General features: G+C 47.6%; 1 protein-coding gene and 1 pseudogene across 1 annotated transcript; both read right to left on the bottom strand.

Annotated features, from left to right (window-relative positions):
• Nucleotides 1-117: 117 nt before the first annotated feature.
• LOC147982513 (uncharacterized) lies at nucleotides 118-4003 on the bottom strand (annotated as a pseudogene).
• Nucleotides 4004-4052: 49 nt separating this feature from the next.
• On the bottom strand, nucleotides 4053-5982 carry LOC147982512 (uncharacterized). The gene is made up of 5 exons (XM_087516324.1): nucleotides 5497-5982; nucleotides 5240-5377; nucleotides 4565-4669; nucleotides 4138-4420; nucleotides 4053-4066 (listed from the first exon to the last, which is right to left on the bottom strand). Exons 1-5 carry the CDS (start codon nucleotides 5980-5982, stop codon nucleotides 4053-4055), a joined length of 1026 nt encoding a protein of 341 aa, XP_087372450.1.
• Nucleotides 5983-20795: the final 14813 nt, after the last annotated feature.

Below are 20795 nucleotides of genomic sequence, written 5' to 3'. Positions count from 1 at the left end.
CAAGTTGTTATACAGGCAACTCCTCCCCCGGCACTCCAAAATTCACAAAAGAGCAAAAAAGAAACAACACATGCATTTTACATGGATGTAGCGCGCGTGGGGGGGGGGGAAACTGACCTATGCTAACTTGAGTATGGTTTTCCATGGAGCAGTGTTGTTGGCGTTGTCAACCCACATGTTAGTCAAATGTTTCCTGATGCTTGGAATGTCATCAGCTGTGAAATTTGGAACAGCCCTTGCCTCCCAACCGTTTGCTATCGTCAGAGCAAAAACACCACAGTCGAACCTAAACAAAAAATTGAAAAAAGAACTAGATGCTTACTCTATGTAGTATTGTGTCGCTTGTAAAAAACTGAACAAGACCATAGTTAATATGTGAAAAAGAAGTGGATGCTTACTCATTATTTTGTTTTGGAACGTCGATGTTGGTAAGCCCAAACTCATCCAGCGAGACGCGGGAACTGGCGTAATGCTCTTCCCATAGAGACTGAAAACTTGCAACCATCTTCCTTGCGCAAACATCTAAAGACTTGTTTTTGAGCGTCCTCCAAGAATCAAGAGTTTCAAAACGTCGATCCCTTATGTTCACATTAAAAATCCAGTAATGATTGCCTGTTTTAGGTTTTGTCTTGTCGATGTTCTCTAACACTGGGAACATAATCTGTTAGAAAAAACAAAAATTGGGTTAGTAGGAAAAAATACAAATACTAGAAACTGGACTGAAGAAGCAAACAATGCACATGCCAGTTTTGTGCTAGTGTGAGTAACTTGACAAAAACAGAAAATGCATTATCTGCTTGTGTGAGCAACCAGCCAAAAATGCACAGGCAATTTGTGCAAAAAATGTAAGCAACTTGCCACATAAAAAAGCAATTAAGAAGATGCAAAAATGCACATGCCAGTTTTGTACTAGTGTAAGTAATTTGCCAAAAACAGAAGATGCATAGGCAACTTATCTACTTGTGTAAGCAAAACCAGCAAAAATGCGCAGGCAAGTTGTGCAAAAAATGTAAGCAACTTGGCACATAGAAGCAAATTTTCATGAGTGTAGTCAACTAGCCCACCACACAACACACCACCCACCCCCCCCCCCACCCCCCCACCTTAAGAAATATTTACATTTGTGTGAGCAAAAGTTTTAGCATAAAAAGTCATATATAAAAAATGCATTGGTAAAAAGTAAAGGAACCATTAACTTACCATGTCTTTACGGTCCAAGCGATTCGACTTCTTGAACCGGGAAATGAGCTCCTTGCCGTTCAATTCCATGTTTAGCATCTGAACCTGATGTAAAAAAATAAAGACATGAACATGACCTTTTATGAAAAAAAGAAAAAGAAAAAAACGCAAAACTACACTATTAGTTGCTTCGCGTTTTCTTACCAAGAACCTGACGGGCATCACGAGCTTCTTTGAGTCTGGTGGCAAGTTCATCATTATATTCTGTATACCAACTTCCATTACATGGCTCAAGACAAAACCTTCTTTCTTCATTGAGTTTGCGAGCTCCCTCACCGTAACAAAGTATTTGCCATGTTCAATTACCCTTGCGCTGCATGGGAAGAAAAAAAGAGGCATTCAACTCACAAAATCATTCCATGAATTGCCTACCACCATATCAACTCAGGGGAAACACATAGGGGCATGGGCATATCAAAAGGATAAACTACTTCAAAAAATAAGAATTTCACACTAAGCCAAGTTGCCTGATTCTATAAATGGCTTGCTTGTAAAAACAGTTTGAATTGCCTGGATAACATGACAGACCTTGCCTGGGGGAAAAATGTGATATACTGTCATACCTGGTATCCACATCTGGTGACTCTTCTTCATTAATTCTTCCATGCAAAATAACTGATGCATACAATCTATTTGCTTCGGGTTTGGACATGTAGACTTTCCTCTCATTATAGTCAATGAAAGGTGACCTCTTGCAAGGAGGTCGCTTGATAATCCTTCTCTCAAATTGATGTGGATGCATCTCTCCTGAACTACTACTGCTGTAAACCTTGCTGCCTGACCCCACTTCTCCTTGGTTGCAACTTTTTTCAGGTGTTTGGTACGCATTTCCTTTTGCTTGAATACACGGTTCGTCCATGCCTTCAACCGCCAACAGATAATCATCATCGGTTATATCGATGATTGGCTGGTTATGTACTAGGAGTTCCTTGAACTCATGCTCTGTAAATGTGCTTGACCCAACATGTTGATGTGTTGTGTTGTCTGCAGATCTTGTGTGCAAATCATCTATGCCTAGATCGAAACTTGGTGCTGGGTAGTACTCTCTGAAAAAGTCATTTGATCTTTCGGTGTCCCTTTGCTCAAAATGTTGTTTATCTTTATTCGCTGAGCTGTGATTTGTGGAGTTGGATTGGGCATTCTTGTTGTTTGGATCAACACACCTTGCAAACAGCTCACTCACATCTAGAACATTGATTTCTAGTGCATTGGTTGTCTTCCCACTAACACGCATGAATTCATGGTACATCTCCTCCACATGAGAGAAATGGGAAGTGTTCCCCTGGCCAGTTGCTTCTACTGCTTCTGGAACACTTGTGGCCTCAGGTTGGGCAAGTACAGTTGAGCAGACAGGCAATTTCCCTAGGGCTCTTAGCAACTTTTGTTCCAGACTTTTTCCCATGGTTACAGCTTCGGGCAGGTCTTGTATCCTATTCATCTCCGTACATGACACCGGAGGGATGTTCTCTTTCTCCTTTTTGTGTCCTGCATGATTTAATGGAGCAGCCTCGGGTGATGCTTTGAAATCTTGCACCTTGGCCCTCTGGATACCATTGGCTGACTGCATCACATTCCCCCGAGACAGAGGAGGCACTTGACCATTTAAGTCACCTAGTGGTTGTGTTCTGCTATTCTTTCCTGTACTTACTAGCACTGTGGGTCCCTTCTTGAGTTGAACTGGCCTTAGTTTTGTGCGGTCCAGTGTTTCCTCTGCAGAACTTGCCTAAAAAACAGCTGGCCTTGCTTCCTCCTTAGACTGAGTTGCCAGAATATGTGATCCACTTGCTTGACATTGGGAATGAAAATTACCCGACTGCTTTGAATCTACTCCTGTAGGTACTGCCTCATCTCCAACTTTGCTGCACGGGGGTGCTGCCGAGCTTGATGGTGTACTCTTTACCACCTGTGTTTTGGCATTCCCATGGATTGCCTCTTTTGTTTTAAAAAATGCCTCTTGTTGCTGCTGGGGAGGACCGGATTTTTTCATGGCTGACTGCCTTGACTTCCCCCCTTGGCCGTAACCGGGATTTTCGGCACGATATGCCTGCAGATGAATTGCTGTTTCATTCATCACAGATGGCTCCAATACAAAACTAACAGTTTTCTTCATCTTCTTTGATGGCGGGAGTGGTGGTAGTTGGTTTCGACAAGCAGTCTTCTATTCTGTAGCTTCATTTAGAGCACCAAGTTCTCTCATTATTTTCTGCCGAGTCGCCTTTGGGCATATTTGCTTGGGATTGAATGTGAAGACCATATCCAAATCTTCCCCCCTCAACAACTCTTTGAACACCCTCCTCGCTTCGGTTGCCATGGATATGTCATCAATATCCAACATTTCTTTCACTTCAAAAACAGGGAAGCGTGGTTTTAGGGAAACAGCAGTCTTGAATTCTGTCATCACAAGGTCTCTGATAGATATCCTATCTGCCTCATCCAATCCTTTTGCCTTTCTTTCCCTCTTCTTTTCAATTAGAAATTGCAGCGTGCATTGTTCATCATCATCGCTACTTGCATTTTCAGCTGTGGGATCCCCGTCCCGATCGGAGCCACCATTGGTACCTGAACCACCGTTGCCACCTCCGCTGTCATCCTCATCATCTTCATCCTGCTTCCCCTGCCCATCATCTTCCTTGTCTTTGTCATCCCCATCGCCTTCTTCATCATCATCGTCCTCCTTTCCTTCGTCATCTTCTTTTTCGTCGTCCTCTTCGTCTTCTTCATCATCATTGTCCTCGTTCCCCTCAGTTCCGTCTTTACCTCCCATCTCAGCACTTGCCCCCTCGTGGTGATCAACCGTTTGTCGTGCTCCCTGGCTACTTGATTTCCCCTGAACTCCACTTGATCCATCATGACCGTCATCGCTGTCTGAACTGCCCTCGGTGTCGCTTTCATCACTACCTTCATCCCTGCCATCTCCCTCACTTTCACTGTCGGCTGCCTCGCTGTCGTCGCTGTCAGAATTAAACGACTCCTCCTCACTTGGTAAGCTGTCTCTTCTGGCTGGTACTCGCTTGCCCCTTCTGTTAGACTGCCGCCTGCTTGTCTCCGCAGTAGTAGGATCTACCTCCTTTGTCCCCCATTCATCATCATCTATCTTCCCAACCCCAGTCACGAGCTTCCCAACTGCATGTGAAATTACAGAACACATGTCGTGCACCAACCCTGTGAGCTTCTTTTGCTTCTGTAAAACATAAAAGTGGATGGTAGAGAACATGATAAGTACATATCTTCTATTGAAGATTCTGAAAAAATGGTTGAATGTACAAATGGCGATAAAAAGGGGAACAACAGTGAGAGGAAAAAACAAATTGCTAGATAAACTTACTGATTTGTCATATGACTCGAGCAATCTTGCTGTAACAAATTTGGTGATGTGGTCCATACTGCCAAACAAGCTATCATCCGCACACCGGGAAAACTCCGTCTTGAGCTGGTGGTTTTATAGCCAAAAGAAGATTAAAAAAACTATGAGTGACAACAATTCTGGCACTCCCATACCAAAAAAGACCTGAGAAAAATGAAGGAAAATAGTACTACTAATAGTCTGAAAATTCCTGCAACCATTATGCCACTTCTCCCTGTTGCCTACTATTAGTTGATACTGTAATCAACAAAAAATGAGGAACTAGTATGCAAGTTGCCAGTTTCCAGAACATAAGTTGCTTGTGTTGTTGTGTAAATTTGCTACTTTTCAACATGTAAATTGCTCAGACAGAAAAAAGAGCTAAAAATGTACTACAGAAGCTACTATTAAATACAAGAACAAAACAAATCCTTCCTGTGAACATTATCCAACTGTGTGCATGGCAAACGATATAAAGTTCGATTAAGTCTGATAACTACTTGGGCATACTTGAAAAAATATGTATGTCGCTTGCCCAAAAAGATACATTGCCTTGCTTGCTCTTTGAAAGTGAATTGCCTACTCTAAAAAAATGGTAGTGTTTCCTAAAAACAATATGACAATGATATGTATACTAAAACAGAAAAATTCAGTTACCCGCAATTGGCCATATTCTCCTGGAGCCTTCCTATCCTTCTTGATAACTCTGGAGATTAAATCTGAATTCCAAACTGAGACCCTTGGTACCAAGTTCGGGATTGGCTCATCAACATCCAGAGAGTCTAGGTACAACAGCTACATAGAGACACGGAGAAAGATCAAAAAGTTTAAGTTAGCTAATGAATGCAAAAAGAAAGGAGAAGGTAACTAAACAAAAGGATGCTTGAAAAAACAAAACAGCTTGAAGCACTTACAACAAGGTGGAAAACACAACAACAAACAGCCTTCTTGTTGGCACGCCCCGAAGTGAACGCAAACTTTAATTGATCAACAACAAACTGGCATATATTGGTTTCCGTTATTCCGTTGACATCCATGACCGCCGGAAAGCTCTTTGGGGAAATACTCAAACTAGTTGAAGGGGCAAGGAAGCATGAAAAAACAAGAGCTAGCCAAGCGCGGACAAAATCATCATCATGAGATCCTCCCATGTCAACGATCATCTTGCACCATTCTGTGAGGGTTGGGGAGTTCTTGGATGTGATGTTGTAAATACTGTACATTGCCTTTGTGATTTCAGGCCGATTCTCGAAGCACACCTTCCTGCCCCTGTTGGGCAAACCCCATATCCTACGGACACTTGCAGCATCTACAGGAATCTTCCCCCTTTCTGAAATGACTATCTGCGAAATCTCCGGGTCGTAATGCTTCATTATCCACTGGCTGAGATCTCCGAGCATGCTACTCGCTGCAAGGTCCAGAATGCCACCAAATTCTTTTCCGATGATGACACCCTTTTGGTCAGGAACCAAGTCCTTGTTCAACTTGAAGAGCCTTGCAGGGGATGCCCTGTTCCTATGACCCTATTGCGCATAAGGAAAAAACATAAACAGGGGATTAGCAAAAAAAAAAGAAAAAAGGTTCATCACAACATAGGCAATTTTGGCAGCATTGCTGGGCAACTGCTCAGTGAAACTGAGGCAACTATGCAAAATACCTCAGTTCCTCCCGTCTTCTGGCGTTTTGCTTTTGGAGGCTGCTCGACGTCTGCACCTTCAACATTTTTATTCCCCACATCTGCAGCTTGGCTCTCATTACTATTCTCAGTACTAATGATATCATCAGGTCGCTTCCCCCGATGGACAACTGCCTTAGTTCTCATACGCTTGTGCCCAGTTATTGGTGCACTACTCCGTGGCTGGGAGATGGAAACCACATAAATCAATAAAAAAATGAAAAAAAAAACTATGTTATGTACAGGAAGAACATAAAACTTCCTGAGCATGTGCACACCTGTGCTTGATGCTCTTCATTCCCATGAGATGCAAGGTCGTCATGACTTGATCCAGTAGGTCCATCCTGTTTAGACTTATGACTTGTCCCAGCCATCTATTTTCTGCTGCATATTTAAAAGACAAAACAGTGAGATTCATCATAAAAAGCACATTAGAAAAATGATTCTAAAAGAACTCTATATCATCCAACGAATTTCGTTTTACTAAATTCTTACTGATCTTAACAAACAGCAACTTACAAAAAGTGGGCAGTGAAAAGGGTTGTAAACTATCTGATTTTCACTATATTACAACTAGGACTATCCTATAATTGGCCCTATTACCCTCCCTCTACATGTCCTACAAAATCTGAAACAAATAAAGGCGCATAGAACAGAAAATCACAAAAATGAATCCTCGTGAAATGCTTAAAACTATCCTACAAATAGCCCTATTAACCTCCCTCTACTGGATTACTTCCTACATCACACACACACACAACAAAGTCACATGTGCATTTTCCATTGCTAAATCATTACTTTCCTGCACTGAAAATCAAAACACACCGTCAAACCCACCTTCGTAGGCAACACATGGTCCATATCAGGCAAGTCACTCACAAAAACAAGGGCAACATTAACATGAGACGGGCATTGCTGTCCTACAATAAACCAAAAACACACTTTCAAAACACCTTCGTAGGCGACACATGAAACATGTCAGGCAAGTCACTCACAATACAGGGGCAACATTGGCATGAGAGAAGCATTACTGTCCTACGCTACATGAAAACACACTGTCAAAAACACCTGCGCAGGCAACATATCAACCATATCAGGCAAGTCACTCACAAAACAAAGGCAACATTGACATGAGAGAAGCATTATTCTCGTACACTAAATCAAAAACACTGTCAAAACACTCCTGCGCAGGCAACACATGAACCATATTCAGGCAAGTCAGTCGTTAATCAGGATCGACCTCCATCATCTACAACACCAGAAAAACTACAGCCCCAAGGCTTGCCTTCGAAACCTACGAATCCCAGTTCACCAGTAGCCTAGGAACACGAAATGCCCTGTGTCGTCGTCCATCTCCAAATTAACAAGTGCTCCAAACAATTTCTACCATCTGCTACTCGATTTCATCAACTTAGTGGAGGGGCGCGTCGACCCGCCGCGATTCGGCACCGCGGAGACCCGTCAACGCGCGCCGTTCCTCCTTTGTCCGCGGCGGAGCGGCAGAGCACATCGATTTGGTGTTCCTAAACGCGGATGACCGTAAGAGATCGATAGGCATGGAGGCATACCAGGGATTCGCCGCGATTTTGCCCTTCTGCGCCAACAGAACAACGGCCGCGCACGCCGTTCCTCCTCTGCCGAGTCTCCGGTGCTGCTCCTTCTGACGCGGCCTGCAGCGCGTCGTCTCTCCTCGGTCGCGTCTCCGCCGCTGCACCGCCTTCCTTCACGCCGCGCCCCCTGTCCCGCCCTAGCTCCGGTGGAAGACAAGCGTCGAATCGCCGACACGCCGCCGGCTGCTCTCGCGCTGGATTTGGGGGAGGAGTTGGGGGGATTGGAACGAGATCTGTCGCTGGGCTCGGGGCAGTTCCGAATGGGAGGGGGAGTGGAGAGGAACAGGAGACGGGATGAGAGTAGCAACCGCACTCGAGAACCAACGGGTCTCGACCACCACGACCAGGGGACACCTGGCGCGCACATCGACGGTTTCCCCTGAGCCCACTGAAAAGCGCGCGTGACCGCAAGATCTCGATCGGACGTCGCACGAGCCCGAGTGCTTTTTAAGACAAAGTAGCACTCGACCATTTTTTAAGATTTAGGTTTCTGGATAGTCAAAGCCTCACGAGCTCATTTGTTACACGATACATCTATAGCCCGGCCCGATTCACACTAACACACTACTCCGTCAGCCCAACGACCAACGAGGTACGTACGTGCGTGGCTGCGTTCGTGCGTCCGCCCGTGATTCTTCTACTTTTTCGCAAGCGCATTGTTGAATTAATCGCCGTTCACGCAAATAATCGAAAGGCTGCTTCCAGGATGGATGTGCACGTCGATCGTGGCCAAAAAGATGTGCGCGCGGACACATAGTGTACATTTCGATCAGTGCCAGGTTTCTCGTGCGTGCGTGTGTGCGCTTCCTTTTCTGAAGCACCACACGTCAACTTTCAACTGTCAGACATGGGAACACGTACGTAGAGACTACAGAATCGGCGCTACCTGCTGTTCCCTGCAAGGGACGCTAGCTAGCTTTAACATCCGAACATGACAGACAGTGATGTCCACTTTAGGCCAACTCCACCGCAAGACCTTAAATGGACGTCTGATTTGACCTGATTTTGTCTCTTTGGGGTGGCAATGGGTTCGCTCATGTCCGCTCATGTCCGTTGGGTCGTGCGTGCGCCCACCGCGCGGCCGCACCGCAAATCATGTCCGTGTTGGACGTGATTAAAAAAACAGAAAACTTAAATAAAATGACTTAAAAAGGTAAATAAACACAGTTAAAAAACATAAAACATAGTTAGAGGTCACGGCCACAAAACGGCCCAATTTCACGGTTCACTTAATGGCCCACTGTCATAATTAACATAAAAACAAAGCAAAAAAAATGCCGCCCGCGCGCTCCTGACGTGGCCGTCGCCGTTGCCGTCTTCAATGGCCGCCGGTGTCGTCGTCGTCGCAGACGAGGTCCACATGGTATGCGGGGCGGGCTGGAAGGCGGGGGCCTGCACCACCTCCTCCCATGGCTACGCGTCCCCCTCCGGTGACCGCGGCGGCGTGGGGCGCCAGTTCACGCCCCCCACGGCGTCGGCCATCTCCGGCGCAGTGCACGACCAGCTCCACTGCTGGCCCACCAGGCCGGGGTGGAACGCGGCCACAGGCTCCTCCTCCCTCGCCTTCTCCACGGCCATCATGTCCAGCTCGGGGATGGCGACGTCGCCGGCCGCAGAGAGGGCCCTCCCATTGGCGCTCGTCGTGCGTGTGCATGGAGTCCTCCATGACACGCACCATGAGCCGGGCCTCCTCCTTCGCTGTCATGCGAGGAGGTGGTGGTGGTGACGGAGAGGGTGAAGGTGACGGCATGGGCGTGAGGCCGCGCACCCGCATATGGCCGCGCTCCTGGGGAGCACGCGCTGTGCGCTCTAGACGTGGCCGTCGTGGCCGCGTCGACGTGCCGGCGAAGAACGACGCGCGCCGCACGTCGTGCTCGTCCTGGAGCCACGTGTACCAGAGCGGTGAGTCGGGGGCGTACCTGTCGTCGTAGTACAGGTCGTTAGGGAGGGGCGGCGGCGGCGCAGGATCTCCTCGCGGCGCGCACGACCGCTCTGCGACACCGGCGGGATCGGCACCCGGTCGGCGGAGAGTTGCCAGTTATTGGGGAGGTGCACGTCGCTCCACAGGAGCAGTGTCCTCGTCTCCCGATAACGGCGGCATACATCCGCCACGATGTACTGTCGACCGCACGCGCCGCTGGTCGTAGGGCCGATGGTGAACGGGGCAGGCGCGGGGCTCCGACGCGGTGGCGGTGTGATGCGGGCTCCTCCTTCACGGAGCCGCGGCGGCGGCCCGACGACGACGCCGCCTCGCGGTCGGGCTTCCCCTTGCGGCCGTGGTTCCAGAAACCCATGGCGGCTGCGAGGTGGCCGACCGGCGAGATCGGGAACGGGGAGAGGGCTAGGGTTCGGGGTGTTGGTCTCGAGGAGGCAGGAAGGGCCCGAGTGGGGAGTGTGGACGACGGTCGGTCCATGGCTTCCCCATTTTAGAGGGAAAGCGACCGTTCGCTGGGCGGATGACAGGTGGGGTCGACCACCCATGCGCATTTATGTCGGGCGGTGGGAGGTAGGTGGCCGCCTGCCACGCGGCCGTGACGCGGACGAGCGCCCGACCATTTGCCGTCCGCTGCGACCAAAGCCCGGCGCAAGTTTTACGTTTGAAATGGGTCGGCCCGGACACAAAATGAACAAGATGGGTCCGGACCGTCGCGCGCTGGCCCGCCCGGTTTGTTTATTTTACCCCAAACGAACCGGACCGAACAGGATGGCATCGCGCGATGGAGTTGGCCTTAGTTCCAGCCAGACATCTTTTCTGGTCGCTGTCCGGCCAGCCACCGCGCACTATTAAGACGATCGGCCGTTAACTCACCGCCCGCCGAAGAGGGGAAATGATTTAATCTCATGTTCGGTCGACATAGGTTTAATGAACCGGCCAGTCTGACGTATAAACCTCAATTAGAGCATCTTCGATAGCAAATTTAAATGTCTTCCGTAGAAATCATTTTACGGGACGTCAGTATAACCCAGAAAAGTTGTCTGTCGAATACTTTGCACGGTTTACATAAATATCTTTTATTAAATTATTTTCCATTAAACATAACCATTGGTCAATTTAGGCACGGACAGCAGACGGCCTTGACTGAGCATGACCGAGGCATTGGACCTCGCCGGAGCTAGCCCAACCCGCGGTGAGGAGCCATGCTAGGGTGTGGCTGTGCGCACGACAGCAAAGCGCAGAGGGTTGTACGAGGCGCAAGGTGTGGACGGCTGGGCGAGCTTGCCCAAGGTGGCCATGCATGTATCTAAGCGGGTGTCTATCCGCCATGCGATCCGGCGCATCATCCAGGCAGTTGACCTTTGCTTGGTCGATCGGCCTTTGTCTTGATAGCGACCAGCAGCCCGTTCCATCACCTGCTCAGCTGCTCTGTCTCTGCCTCTTTGGATCTGAAGAAGATACCTCTCTCAACGGACAGATAGGGCACGTACGTACGCCCGCGTAGATAGCTCGCTGGTCAACCAGTTGGACTTTGTGGCCGGGCTGCCGGTGTAGTCCGGATTCACACTTAACCCGTATGCGTTCGTGACTCCGTCAGGCCATGGTCCAACGACGTTCGTGCGTGCGTGTGGCCGTGCTTCTTGTTCTTCTTTCCCGTGTTGATTAATCCACAGCATATTGCTGAATCAATGGACAAAATTAAGAAATGGCCGTCAGCGTTTATAGACGATCGAGTTAGCCGATCGCAATTTAATTAGTTGGCAATTCTTTCGATTCATCCGAATCATCCGAATCCACCGAGAGGCATCATGGCCAAGAAGTTTGCGCGCCTACACACGGGACTACGATTGCACGCTGTTCGATCTGTACCAGGTTTCTCGTGCGTGCTTGCCTTTCTCAAGCAACGGACGTCAACTCAGAGATGCGAACACGTAGAGATTGATGTCGGCGCTGGCTTGGCTTAGCTCCATCCATCAGGATGCCTGCAAGGGACGTTACCTAGGTTATCATGTTCATCGGCCATGACAGTGACAGAGAAATTAATGGGTCCATGCATGGCACATGTGCAATACATATCCACTGTACGTGCAGCCATCTTTTCCGGCCGCCGTCCGGTTCCGGCCAACTACCCATCGGACCAGCGTACATATACCAACCCCGTCGATCAATCGTGGCCAAACATACGAGATGAGCGCGGAGACATTGGTTTGTGCTTCCTTTTCTGAAGCAACGTACGACCACTAATATGCGAATACGTAGATTCAGGCTTAGCTTATGCGAGGGACGCCAGCTTTGCTTTAACACACGCCAACATGACAGACAGTGATCGCTCCGTCGCGTCGCATCATGGATTCATATCCACTTTAATTCCAGCCAGCCATCTTTTCCGGTTGCGGTCCGGCCACTAATGAGGCCATCGGCGGCGCCGTGACTCCCTTAACTCATCGCCTCGCCTGCCTGCCGCAAAGGGAAAACGACTTTGAGATAGGTTTGCCAAAAGTACCAGTTTAATTAATCAGCATGCTGCATGCCTTGCCGTCGACGTCCGTCCACGTTGATGACAGTAATCTAGTAGTATAATAGTTTAGCGCGGTAAATTAATTCATTCAACGACAACTTCCATCTTTTTCTCCATTTGACCACACGTTACTTGGGTGTGGATTAAACTTCTGTTGGTCCAAAAAATTGTTTTCACCAGGACTAACGTCGGATTCCACCTTATTAGCGCCGGAAAGCGTGTGACCAAAATCACAACGACACTTGCCACTAAACAATGGGGGCATGCATGCATGAGCAAGTGGCCGAGTTGAGTGGGGTTGGATGCATTGCATGGAGGACAATGTGGTATAGCGACGCCAGGAAATACTAACAGCCACAAGTTGTTGCAAATACATTGAGCCAGGACCAAGGAGGCATCCACCACGGCCGGTCAGACCGATTGACAATGGCCAACTAGCACAGATTCCTTTTCTGTGCTGACGTGTCAGAACTGCCGGTGCAGATAGATCAATGCCCTGGCTGGCTGTTTAAGATGCAGTATAGATATCAGTACAGTAAACACATATGCATGGTCGATGCGTGAACTTAATTAGCTACTTGCTGCATGTGATGGATCTGGCGAACCACCTTTGCTTGTGGCTGTTGGCCTTTCTCTGGATAGCGTTCCTGACTCCGTCATGTCAGCGACCAACGACGTTTGGTGCGTGCGTGCGCGCCCAGATCCTTTCGTCTTTCCCGCGTTGATCAACCTACCGCGCATCGCTGAATTTGGTGGCCGTTTTATTGACGTCAATTACGCAAATGGACTAAGGGCATGTACAATTGTTTAGACAAGATCTGTCTGTAATACCATGCCACATCATATATAGACTGTATTATCGACGCAGGTTACAACGTAGAGTCTGTCTAGTTGTCTGTAACAAGGTGGCTGACGCGTGCCGGCCGGCCGAAGCGAGGGATTAAAAAACAGAAAACAGATTTCTCCAGAGAGAGAACCGGTTTGTTACAGACTCCCCTCGTACAACGGGAAAAAGCACGACGTTAAGCGGCGATTTTTATGGGAATAGACGATCGTTACTTCAACAGACGGGCTGTCTCTTTTTGGTTAATCTCTTTCCTACACGCACGCAAAAATCTTACGTGGCCTGGGTTGCAGACGGCTAAGTAGATACCAATGTACATGTCTTAATTGTTTATTTAGGGCGTTCTTTCTTTTCTTTTTTGCGGGGAATTATGTAGGGCATTCTAAAGAAATGACCAATTATTTAAGGCGCGCACGCGTGCATGATTGTATTGACTCTTTCTTTTGGACCGATTAATGCGCCCCGGCTCGTCGACTAATAAGACGATCAACGACGCCGTGAGCAGAAAGGGAAAATCTCCACGTCCGATCGAGATAGATTTACCCTAATTAGTTAATCGACCCGCCAACATAGCTGGTTCAATTAAGTATGCTAAACTTGTCAGCTGCAGTAATCAGGTCGATTACTTCAACCCGTGGTAAATTGTTTATGCATTCATTCAACGACAACTTTTACCCTTTTCCATTTGACTACTGTACTTACGACGCTAGCTGGCTCGCAGATGTAGAAAACTAACTTGTTGTACCCGTGCGTGTTCGACGACGCTTTCGACTTTCGCACGTGACGATCAAGGTTTAACCTCTTGTGGGGCGTCGATGAACCTTCTTTTTTGCCAAAAGATCGTTTTCGCCCGTACAAAGTATTACCGGTCACATTTCAGCTAGCGCGGGACAGCGTGTGAACAAAATCACCACATCGTTTCCTTCAAGAAACAAATGAACATGTACGACACTTGTTCGCATAAAACAAACGTCAAACTAAAAGGATTGTATTTCTCTATTATGTTGGGTTTTTGAATTCTTAGGGTGTGATGCATGGTGTAACCAGCAGGGTCGTCCGTAATGATGACCCCTGACTCTACCTCTGTCCAAAGTGGTGATCGCAGCAGTAATGGAGAGGGGATTTGGCCTTGTTCAAGAAAAGGATGATGGCGGCGGGGATAGTGGAGCTAGCGCCCAAGAAGCATAGCTTGTGCCGAAATAAGCAAGAAAACAACATGTACTATGCAATAAAATAAAATGAAGAGGAGAACATAAATTCTATCTTTACCCCATGATATGTCTAGGCATGTAACCACCAACATTAAATGATTTAACAAATTTAGCAAGCTGACTGGCCTATTAGTATTTTTTTCGTATGTTGTTCCGGTTTATTAGGGTGTATTGTTCTAGATTATAATTCAATTACTATTTTGGTTTATGGCACGGGTGGGTTAAATTTTTTTGTTTACTCATGTGTTGTTCCGCTTTCACTGGTTTTATTGCTTCGTCTTATTGGAGTTTGTTGTTTCTGTTTATTTGGAGTATTATTTCGGTTAGTAGTTCTTATTTTGGTTTATTCAGATATATTGTTCTCGGTTATTATTCGGTTTATGGTTCCGGTGGGTTAATATTTTCCGTTCATTCAGGCATTGTTCCGTTTCACTGGTTTTTTGGTTCCTCCTTATTCGTGGTTGCTGTTTTGGTTTATTTTGGTTATTGTTTCGGTTTGTAGTTCTGGGTGATTCGGATATTGTTTCGGTTTTGTTTGGGTAATTATTAGTGAACCGTTCGCTCGTGTCATGGTGTAAAAATGGGCAGTAATCGGTTATTTCGCAGACCAAACCTCAAACAGTCTGATCTCTATGCATCAGTGTCATCCCTGGATCGGTAATGCTGACACGCACAATACTTGAAGGATTTATAACAGAGTAGCAATCACACACTTATTACATCGAATGTCTCAAAAGAGAACTAATTACAATAAATATGGCTTAAGGGCATCTAAATACGATAACAGCGGAAGGCTTGGAAGATAAAGCAAGTCCATCAACTCCAACGGCATCACTGAGTGAAAGATCACGACCTAAGGCACCTTACTTGTCGTCTGAAAAGTCTGCAACATGAACGTTGCAGCCCGAAAACGGGTCAGCACATGGAATATGCTGGCAATGTAACACATAGAGAGTAATGAACAGAATAATACTATCACTACATGCATATATGGCTGGTGGAGAGCTCTATGGTTACAATTTTGCATAAAGCCAATTTTTCCCTACAACAAAAGAATAAATTTTATTTAACTATCATGGTGGTTTTTAAACATTGAGAAGGTTCCTCCAACTCAATCCCAATTAAGCTTCATCATTAACCCAGTCAAATTAAATTAAGTAACATGATGAGATCCACATGATAATCCAAGAAACTAGATACTCAAAACGTCCATAACCGGGGACACGGCTAACCATGATTAGTTTGTACACTCTGCAGAGGTTTGCGCACTTTTCCTCGCAAGGCTCGATCTCCTCCGTTGGATTTCTCGCACTACAAGGTGTTTGAGAAACGGATGACCGAGACACAGTCTTTCAGAAGCATTAACTCTTTACTCTGGGTAGACAGTACCAACCTACATCCCCTATATCTGCTAGTCTACCACTGAAAGAGCTCACGCAACATACTCAACTATGCTAGAGCCCATAGTAGCTTGCGGCTGCACAGGGAAGTTTCTAGCATGAATAATCTTATGATCCCTTTGAGCCTGGGTGGCAGTCCATAGGAGAATCACACGGTACCCCGGGATTTCCAAAAATTCAGGCAACACTGGGTTCCCCAGGTGCCTCAATCCACCCAGATGTGTATTAAAGTAGCCACCTTAAGTTAACCATTAATTAACAATCTCACATCGGTCATGGATACACTCAAACCCAATCCACGTCTACGAGCATAGCATAGCAATATAAGCATAACGTAGAAGTAACTCCCAAGGTTTGAATGCAGGACAATAGGTTCCTACATCATCAACTACTTCCCAATATCCACATGTTAATCAGATCCTAACCATGCAATTGTTTGAGGATTGATCTAATGCAATAAAACTGGGTAGTAAAGAGGTAAAGCGTTACTTGCCTTGCTGATGATTCGTGAAACCTAGAGACTCGTAGTAGCACGCTTCGCACTCCGGGTACTCTATCGCAAAAAAACAAGCATACAATAAGCACTCAACTACTAGCACGGGTAAAACTCAAATAAGAGATCTCACCAGAAAGTTCAACTTAAGAACTCTGGTTTGCAAAAAGAATCAAATCAAACGAAACAACGAAACTAAAATTGCGAAAGAAACAAGCTTCGTTTTCTAATCTGGACTTAAGTCAAATTTTACAGTAGCAAAAACTTGTTTAAGTTGGTTAAACAGAAAAAGGGTTTCGAGACGAAACTTTAGGCGCTTGAATCGCCTGATTCCGATAAACGAGAGAAAAGATAAACTAAAACGAAAATCAGGGCAGAAATCGTGATCGAAAATAATCGCGGAAAATCCCTGTTAAAGAAATAATGACGAACAGGCTAACGAACTAACGTTCGCTGTCTGCGGCTAAACGGTGAAAATCGTTCGTTAAAACGAATGAACGAACGGGCGTTGGCTAAATAACTAAACCGAAAAAAACGATTTATTAAAAAAAATTAAACCGGGTTCTAAAAAAACCGTGCGGTTTTCCTAAGAAAACCGACGGCGGCGGCTACCTCCGGCGAGGTCGGGCGAGGCGGGGCGGCGGGCTCCGGCGGGGCGAGCGGTGGCGGCGGCTGCGACGGCGGCGGGACGGGTGGCGGCGGCGGCGAGGGGCTCCGGCGGCGGCGGCTGCGAGGGGCTCCGATGGCGGCGGCTAACTCGCGCGGCGGCGGCGGCTGCGAGGGGCTTCGGCGGCGGCGCGACGCGCGGATCGAGGCGGGGCGGCGGCTAGGGTTTCGGGTGAGGGAGCTGGCGGCTCGGGCCTCCGCGGCTTAAAAGGGCCGGCCGGGTCGGAGTCCCGGACGGACACGGCCCGGTTAGGTCGATTCGTTTTTTTAATAATTCCGCACAGAAAAACAGAAAAAAGAAAAACTAAACGGACTCCAAAAATGCTGAAATAATTTTTCCCCATCCTCTAAAAATATAGCGGACGAAGTGAACATTTATTTGGGCCTATAATGCAATTTTGAAAAACACATATTTTTCCTAATTCAAATAAAATAGCAATAAAACTCCGAATAAAAATCTTATCTGATTTTAATATTAAATCTCCAATATTTCTTTATTTTGGGAGTCATTTTGTTCTCTCTCTTTTATTTTTATAAAAGAAATATACGAAGAGAAAATAATTAAAATCAAATGATCCTATTTTCAAAAATTTAAGAAAACTCAAATATGAAAATAATGAAATCCCCAACTCTCTCCGTGAGTCCTTGAGTTGCGTAGAATTTCTAGGATCAAGCCAAAATGCAATAAAATATGATATGCAATGATGATCTAATGTATAACATTCCAAATTGAAAATTTGGGATGTTACAAATCTACCCCCACTACAGGAATCAGCTAATTTGCCGTCAGTAGAGCTCTTTGCCGTCAGCTTTTCATCGGGTCAGACGGCAAAGACCACTTTTGCCGTCAACTACTAACGGCAAAGAATAACTTACAGCAAAGACATACTTTGCCGTCTGTTTTTTTATTAGAGACGGCAAAGTCATACTTTGCCGTTTGCTTTTTTCTACAGACGACAAAGAGGTTACTTTGCCGTCTGGAAAATTAAAGACGGCAAAGCATGTCTTTGTTGTCTATAAAAGAATTGCAGACGGCAAAGACATACTTCGTCGTCTCTGTTTTTTTCGCAGACGGCAAAGAAGAAACACAGCACGCGGATTCATCTCGCGGATTGATGACATGGCAAGATCTGGGCCGCCCGCACCCGCCTCTTCTCTCACCACGCGCCCCCACCCGCTGGCCCACCACCACCGCACGCAGCCCGTGCCTTATCCTCTCCCTCTCGTTCTTCTCTCTCCTCTCCTCTATTCGTGGGCGGCCCGCACCCGCCTCTTCTCTCCCCACCACCACCACCACCCGCAGTCCGTGTTCCCTCCATGCGCCGCTGCGTTCGCGCGCTGACTACCTCCAGCCGCTTCCGCCAGTCCCCACCCACCTCGTGCTCCTCTCTGCTCGTGGCCGACGCGGCCGAGCAGGGCGGGCGGCGGCGCAGCAGGCAGCCGCGCAGAGAGCAGGCCTTTTGGCCCCTTGGCAAGCGCCATCGACCTCGCGCCTCCTCTGTTCGTGGGCGGCCGCGCCACGAGCAGGACGGGAATCGGCTCGGGCGAGCAAGGCCTCGCGGCACCTCGTCTAGGCGCGGCGAGCCGGCGACAGGACGGGCGAGGAGCGGCTCAGTGACCAAGGGTGCGGTGCAGCGAGCACTACTGGGCGGCGCTTCGGCGGGCTAGGCCGGCGAGCAGGGTTGGGCGGCGTGTCAGCGACCAGGGCGGCCAGCGCGGCAAGCATGGCTGGGCGGCAGCAGTGGAGTCCCTGTTACGGCACCTCGTCTAGGGGCGGCGAGCTGGCGACAGGGATGGATGAGGAGCGGCTCGGCGACCAAGGGGGCGATGCAGCGAGCACGGCTGGGTGGCGCTTCGGCGAGCCAGGCCGGCAAGCTAGGTTGGGCGGCGCGTCGGCGACCAGGGCGAGCGGCGCGGCAAGCACGGCCGGACGGCGCCTCGGCGAGCTGGGCCGAGCAGCAGTAGTGGAGTCCCTGCGGTTTTGTCCCCGGCGATGATGTCTCTGTTGCTGCAGTCGAGAAGGACCTGATTGCTTTTTAGATTTAGTTTTTAGGGTCCTTTGTGTAAACTTTCAAGACTCCTGTGTAACAACTCTGTAACTCCACCGACGATGAATGAAAGGCAGCATGGCCAGGCCTTTCCCTTTTCTTTGTCAGCCGAGCCTTCATGTCTTGTTTTGATGTTGACTCTGTCCAGCGTATTTTTTGTAAAATAAAAAAAATTCTTTGCCATCTGAAAAAGGTTTGGCTGATAGCAAAGATTATGTTTAGCTAACAGCAAATAGTTTTCTTTGCTGTCTCCTATTTTTGTGGCAGACGGCAAATTCGCAGTTTGGCTGACGGCAAAATTTTTGCCGTCTGTCCGATGAAAAGCTGACGGCAAATTTTTCTTTGCCGACTTATCTTTGCCGTCTGACTTTGCCGTCTGCTTTCTGACGGCAAACTCTTGCCGTCTGGATTTAGGTCTTTGCCGTCTGTAATCCACAGACGGCAAATTACCTATTTCCCGTAGTGCCCCCTTAAGATGAATCTCGCCCTTGAGATTCGGGTTGGCTAGAAAAATAGGTGAGGGTGATCCTTCCGTAGGTCTTCCTCTCGCTCCCAGGTGGCTTCATCCTCGGTATGGTGGCTCCACTGAACTTTGCAGAACTTGATAACCTTACTGCGCGTGACTCGGCTGGCAAACTCGAGAATCTTGACTGGTTTCTCTTCATAGGTCAAATCGCTATCCAACTGAATCGCTTCCAGTGGCACTCTATATCTCAGAGGGATATCAGCCATCTCTGCGTGGCACTTCTTCAACTGGGAAACATGGAACACATCATGAACTCCTGACAATCCTTCGGGCAATTCCAACTAATTTAATGTATTCTATCTCGCATAGGGAGAACTAATTTAATGTATCGGTCATTATGATTTGTAGAACAAAGGCAACGGGATACGTTTATTGATTCCTCCTGAAGAGAGATCGTATGGAGTCAGCGTTTATTATTTTGTATTTTCTTTCATTTGGTAGCTCACTCTTTGTCCGGCAAAAGGTGATATCCACTTAGATACATAGGTTACATTGATTCTCCTTCGATGGAGTTCCGATCCCACAGCCAGTCCATTTCTAATGATGCGCCACATGTGGATCTTCGCCTTCGGTGGGGCACTCGTATCCCACATTGCCATATATCCCTTATGGCTCTGGACTGAACTTCAAGACTCCTGCTGGCCCGCGCTCGCCTTCCTCTTCGACATACAATGATGATATGCTGATTTTATATAGAAGACACCATTCTTGGTGAATTTCCAAGCGAGATAGTCCTCCGTTCCCGGGCCACCAACAGCTATTTGCATAATGTCATAAGCATCAGATTCGAAGAACATGGCAGAGAGCTTATTCGGACCCCAGCCCGTCCCATTATGATTCAAGAGATCAGCAACCTTTGTCAATCCTTGTACATATAGTTGACCTAGTGGTCTCAAGTAGCCTTGCCGAGGGATCCAGTTATCATGATCTATGTTGATCCTAGAGCCGCCCACCCTCCACACCAACCCCTCACGAAAGAGGTCCCTCCCATGCAGAATACTTCTGTAAGTGTATGACGAATTGGATGGGCATGTGGTGCCCAAGATTGTTTCGTCTTTGAAGTATCATGCCTTCAACACCCTAGCACAGAGAGAGGAGGGATTAGTGAGGATCCTCCATGCTTGCTTAGCCAAGAGCGCTTGGTTGAAACCCTCTGGATTCCTAAAACCAAGGACCCCCTCCTTCTTTGAAGCGCACATCTTCTCCCAAGAAATCCAACGAACCTTTTTCTCACCATTCATTGCTCCCCAGAATTTCAAGGAGATTGATGTTAGATTCCCGCATAT

This window comes from Triticum urartu, chromosome 3A (genome assembly GCF_056163025.1).
Source record: "Triticum urartu cultivar PI428250 chromosome 3A, HENAU_Tu73, whole genome shotgun sequence".
Lineage (NCBI taxonomy): Eukaryota > Viridiplantae > Streptophyta > Magnoliopsida > Poales > Poaceae > Triticum > Triticum urartu.
Note: the sequence above shows the minus strand (reverse complement) of the source record. Positions and strands in the feature narration are given on the sequence as shown.

Bases quoted from the DNA above. Each gene is read 5' to 3' on its own strand.
- LOC147982512 (XM_087516324.1), bottom strand. From the start codon at position 5,982: ATGCTCGGAGATCTCAGCCAGTGGATAATGAAGCATTACGACCCGGAG. The intron at 5,378-5,496 runs GTAAGTGCTTCA...GTCTCTATGTAG, and splicing joins GTTGTGTTTTCCACCTTGTT to CTGTTGTACCTAGACTCTCT. The intron at 4,421-4,564 runs GTAAGTTTATCT...TATGTTTTACAG, and splicing joins TCGAGTCATATGACAAATCA to AAGCAAAAGAAGCTCACAGG.